The sequence below is a fragment of the Quercus lobata genome, chromosome 3 (assembly GCF_001633185.2).
Source record: "Quercus lobata isolate SW786 chromosome 3, ValleyOak3.0 Primary Assembly, whole genome shotgun sequence".
NCBI lineage: Eukaryota > Viridiplantae > Streptophyta > Magnoliopsida > Fagales > Fagaceae > Quercus > Quercus lobata.
The window spans coordinates 41,463,814-41,469,813 of NC_044906.1; the positions used below are offsets into that span (position 1 = coordinate 41,463,814).

Here is a 6,000-nt window from a genome sequence, read left to right on the forward strand (position 1 = left end):
GAACCACTAAACTCTCTTTAGCCGTTTTTTACAAGATAAAAAACCTTGCAATAATTGAAATTTAAGGTTGCTGCTACTTCATATGTCTTTATTTCACTTCACGATATGAATGTATGTTAATTTCTTGGGCAGAAAGCTTATACAAAATATATTAAGAGAATGTATGACTTTCATTATTTCAATGTAGGCTCTTGTTCAACATTTTTTAGCATGGGCCATGTGCTGATAAGGTTCATTTAAAGTTTAGGCCCGTTAAAATTTAAAACTTATTTCTTTATGAGATCGTGTACTTTTTTTTATTTCTTATATTTCTCTTTTGAATAGTCATATATTTTTTGAATTGTTTCAATAACTTATTGTTTAATTATATATTTTTTGGTATTTTGAAAGTTTTAACATCTGAATTTGTGTAATCACACACACACACACACACAACTATATTATCTATAATTTGTAGGCTTTGAATCTTTTGATTCCTTTCAATAGTTATAATCATGGATTATTTTTTTGAATGTAACCCATCTTTCTCTTATATTTCTCTATTATTTAGTCATATATATTTTGTTTTGTTTCAATAATTTTTAAGTAGTGAATCATCTAATTCTTTAATATGTTTTGAATGTAACCCATCTTTCTCTTATATTTCTCTATTATTTAGTCATATATTTTGTTTTGTTTCCATAATTTCTAAGCAGTGAATCATCTGATTCTTTAATATTTTTTTGGTCTTTCAGAAGTTTTAATATCTGAATTTTTGAGTTATTTTTTTGTAATATTTGAAACTGTCTAACAAATTTTTTGTAAACTATTGCACATTCAAACAATGACTTCTTCATTAAATTATAACACAAATTGAAGTCATATAAAAGCAAATCATATAATGGTGTAATTTCTTAATCAATTTAAGATTTTATAAAATTATTTAGTGTACCTCACAAATAGGTAGGTTCAGCATAACACGGATTAGCTAGTAATATTTATAAATAAGAAAGCAAATGATTCTTTAATAAAATATTAAAATTCAAATCGTACGAGGGAAGGGTCAACGGCTTGTATAACGTAAAACACAAGACCAAGGTTGCTCCATTAGCTCTTTTATTTCCTCCAACAAACAGCCCTAGGTTGCAAAGGAAGATCCATCCACAACAGGCATGGATTTGCTATCATCCTATTCAATTTCTACATCAAAGATACCAATGTCCACATAAAACCCGATAGTTTCCAACGCACCAATACACAAAAGAATCCAGGCATGAGGCAAGTAGTGGCGACCTGAACTTTTAGCACCTTTCACCCTACCCCCGGGAATCTTCCGAAAACCTCTCATTTCTAGCTGGATGTGCCAGACAAGTTTTTTATTTAATTTTTAAATACCACATATCTTAAGTCTAAATAAAAATTGGAGGGAATCGAAAGATTCGATGGGAGGGAATCTTATCTCATAAAAATAGCAAGACCCATTAAATCCAAAGCCTTATAATGTAGAGCCCAATTTGGTTTGTCTGCCTAAAGTTAGAGGTATCCATCTGATCTGGTCTGCAATCAAATCAGCCATAACTGAGGGAGCCCAAGAAGATTAACTAGCAGCTAAGTCCTGCAACAGGTTCATCCTATCTTGAACCATCATTGAAGGATCTCCAAATTGTTCACCAAGAAAAATAGCTACTGCTGTTGAACCAAAATATGCCAAGCTGTAATTGCGAACAGGTCAAAATCTTCCTTGGTTAATCTTTGTATCAGATCATCAAATAATTCTCGCATATCACCATAATCACGCTCACATATCTGAAATTTTATTGTAGAGACAACAAACAGCATCTGCCACTGCACAGAACCTGAGTGTATGAACTAGAGATTCATCCTCCTGATGATGAATAAGATTCAACATTCCACCATGGCACATCCCTATCAATGAGATTCAAAACTTTAGCATTGTGATCCTTCCATATCCCTATTGAATTGCCATTACCAGCTCTTCAACACAATCCTCTCTCTAATAAAGGCCTCCTAGCTAACACGCTGCACACAGCGAAAGGAGAACATCCAAGCTTTGATCAAAGACAAATTTTCTCCAAATCTCTATGGAATCAGTTGAAGAAATTTTTTATAGGCAATAAGCATATAAAAATTGACATCTTTCTTAGTAAAATATTAGTAGTCAATACTCTTATATCAAGGAACATAATAAGAGAGCAATGGAAAATTGGAAACATAAAAACAAAACCGAGGGCAGATATTAATAGGAAAAGGGTGAGCTTCACAAAGCACAGCACCCCTCTTCTCTCTTAATTGTACATATATTTTTATTTCTATTTCCCAAGATTACCCATAAATCTATTAATTCATAATAATATAAGAGGTATCAATGTTAGTAAATGTTGTACCAATTCATATTGGACACATAAGAAAACATAAGAGTACTTTACAAATAAACACAAAAATAAATACCACTAGACTTGTCTCTATCCCTTGCGAATATTCCAGCTCCATCATCTGATAAGTATTTTGTACTCCCCCAGACATTGCTAGTTTCATTCCCACTTCTATATTGAATTTAGAAAGCGGCCTCTCTCATCACCCACAATGACAGTTTTCCTTGGCATGGCATAATTTGCAATAAGTTGTAATCAACTAAAGCACAAACTTGCTACTTATCACTCTACCCCAAGTCATTGGTAATAGTAAAAATCTTTCATCGACCAAAGGAAGCCATCCATTACCTAATACCAAACAAAGATTAATTTCCTTCTCTCAAAAAGAAAGTCTAATTCAAGATAATATATGTATATATGAAAATTGGATAGGCAGATCAATACTCACCCAACAAATCAATAACAGGTTTCAAGTCCACAGGTCCTTCCTATCACATCATTCACATCACAGTTAGCAACGCATGGACAAACTTTTCTAAAGAAATAAAATGATGATTTTTTTTTTTCAAAGTCAAAATGGAAGGATGAACTTACTCCAGACATTATGATCCCAGCTGGGGATATACAACGCGAAACAGAAGCTTTGAAATCCTTAATATCCTTCACAAACTTGTCAAACATTGCCACTTGAGGTTCCTAATATACAAATACTTCTAAATGTCAAAGCCCTCAAACTGCTCTAGAGCTCATAAAAAAATTTAACACTTTCCTTAAGAATGACAAAAAGTTGTACAAGTCCACGAATCTTAATCTAATAATCTAAACTGACATAATTGCCCAATTGGCCAATTTTCTGTCAGAAATGAAAATGGTATCCTCATTATTTTGCGCACCCTGCACATCATCTAAAATGGGCATTTTGAGATACATTCATTAATCTATGTATATACTATATAGTTAAAAGCCAAAGCACAGCGAAAGTCTAATTAAATTTTAAATTGAAGTCCAATTTTGTACCACATGTCTCATCTTATTTTTAAATTTTTGTCAAATAAATTATTATGTAAAAAAAATCGAAGAATCTAAATTCAATTAGATTTTAAATTGGATTTTAATTGGAGTTCAATTTTGCCCCATATGTCCTATCTAATTTTTAAATTTTTTGGTAAGTGAATTATTGGGTACAAAAGTTGAAGAATCCAAATCCAATAAGATTCGTAATTATATATATATATATATAGTAGCAGGATTCTCAGTTTGGGTTTCAACATTTTGCTTGCTAAAATATCCTCACACAAATTCTTAAACTCTCTAAGATACCCCTATCTTTTAGTTAAATAATTTTAAATTAAAAAACACAACTTGGTTAAAAGAGTAATATAATGTTCCTAAGTTTTAGGCTTTTTCCTTTATTTTCTCCATTTGGCCTAAAACTTAGGACACTATATTATCTCATTTTTAAATATTATTTGACGTTATCTTACCTCTTTCTTAAAATAAAAAATAAAAATAAAAAAACACGGTTTTTTTTAGAAAGTTTCAACTTATGGTGTCTGCTCCTGATAAAAGCTCTTTATCATTAGATCAAGACATCAATTAGTTTTTGGTGTAGACGATGAACCCCAGATCTTTTATTCAACCATAAGAGACTTTACCGGTTGATTATTTATATATCACTTTTAAACATTATAACACTAATCCAAAAAAAAAAAATAAAAAAAAAAGAGAATTATTGCACGCACAAAACACTTGTGATGAGCCTAGTGTGTATATATATATGAGAGAAACCATATTACATATTTTAGAAATTCATGCCTTAAAAAATGTGTAAGTTGTAACTCTAACACCATTCATAATTTGAACTCATATACGGCTATAATTATTGATTGTTTTTAAATGTACTTGTGCATTATATATTAGTTTAATATAATATCAATATTTCTACGGTAAAACCCCAAGTAGAGAAAATTGGCATTGCCAAATTTGTCACCTTTACTATTCGTAGAAGTGGGGTAGTCTTAGGCATAGCCTCAACTTTTAATCCTGGTACATAACCTACTGTCAAAACAATGCCATCATTTATATCTTCTATATACTCACCAACTTCATCATCTGAATCACTAGTAATATCTCCCCACATGACCTACATTAACATTTAAGTAATAAATTACTAAAAATAAAAAACATTCAAGTAATAAAAAAAAAAATTCAACAAAAGCAAAAACATTACCTTTTGCTTCCCCCAAAAAGAAAAAAAAAATGACAATTTATCAACAAAAAAGTAGCAAATAAGAAGGAGATGTAAACCTCTTTAAATTCATTGTTAAGAGCATCCCTTCCAATTATTCCACCAGCAACAGAAATAATAAACGGAGTATTTGATCCCAATCTTTTTGTTATCTGCATTATAAGCATTAGCAAACAATTACCTCACAGTTTATAAAGACTAAAACACAATTTCCCTCCCAATTTAAATAAATAAATATATATACAAAAATTAGATGGATTTGAAGGATAAAAGTGTAAATTTGTTGAAACAAAAATTTTTATTTCTGCTGCGTCCTTGAAATATAGAAACAGAAACAAAGATGGAAGGTAAAAGTAGAAAGTAGAAAGTAGAAACATACAAGCCAAAAGCCAAAGGCCTCAAAGAGTCTGAATCTGCTGCCAATATTTGCTATAGCGAAATGCGGTCGAATCGGCTTCGACAGCACCTTATCAAAAACCTCTTGTACAGCAATCTATCAATTTTTATTAACACACAATAATCAGCCACAATTACCAAAACTAATTTTTTTTTTTTTTTAAAAAAAATCCAATTATAATTTCAAGCTGTGTGTGAAGAAGTGAGAGAGAGAGGGAAGGGTAGATTGGTAAAATTACATGAGGGGAAGGGTTGAGAGAGAGAGCAGAAGAGATCTTAGGGCGAGAGAGGATGCGATTGCAGAGTTGGTTCCAGGTTTTGCTAACGCACGCCGCCGATGCGAACGATAACGCCGGTAGCTTCTCTAGAATCTTCTGCAATACGTCATCGTTTATCAGCTCAAACCACACTGTACATGTAGATGTAGATGTAGATGTTGATGTAGTAGTACGGTGCGTTTTACTACTTTTGTTGGTCTGGCTCCTCGTCCTCGACGACGACGATGAAGATGCCGATGCCTTACCCATCGCTGCGAATAATTTTAAAGAAATTTTAAAAAATAAATAAATAAAAAGCTTTTGATTTGAGTATGTAATAGCAGGAACGAAGACCTCTCTCTCTCTCTCTCTCTCTGTGCTTGTCAAAGTCCTCGTATTTGACTTTCACACCTAATCCACACAAGTAACAACACACACTAAAGCAAAATAAACTATACATATTCCCGCCACTTGTTTTCTTTTATCAATAACCCGCCGTTTGTTTTCCCAACATTTTTATCGGCAGAAATGTTATTTTCCAAACATTTTCCCAATAAAATTTAAGTAATTAAGTAAATATGAAAAAAAAAAATTATTGGTAGATTCTAAAGATTCGTTTGAATATAACTTATTTTTACTGAAACTGAAAACTGAAAATACTATAACAAAATAATTTTTAATTGGGTGATCAGTGCCGTGGGACCTATGAACAATGCGTGAACAGTAC

At 31.8% G+C, this 6,000-nt stretch overlaps 1 protein-coding gene across 1 annotated transcript; it reads right to left on the reverse strand.

The window, feature by feature from the left end:
• Positions 1-2,212: 2,212 nt before the first annotated feature.
• LOC115979238 (F-box/LRR-repeat protein At5g63520-like) lies at positions 2,213-5,751 on the reverse strand. The gene is made up of 7 exons (XM_031101219.1): positions 5,256-5,751; positions 5,000-5,113; positions 4,680-4,772; positions 4,363-4,515; positions 2,967-3,068; positions 2,821-2,860; positions 2,213-2,720 (listed from the first exon to the last, which is right to left on the reverse strand). The coding sequence occupies exons 1-7, from the start codon at positions 5,541-5,543 to the stop codon at positions 2,632-2,634; spliced, it is 879 nt and encodes a 292-aa protein (XP_030957079.1). The 5' UTR covers positions 5,544-5,751; the 3' UTR covers positions 2,213-2,631.
• Positions 5,752-6,000: the final 249 nt, after the last annotated feature.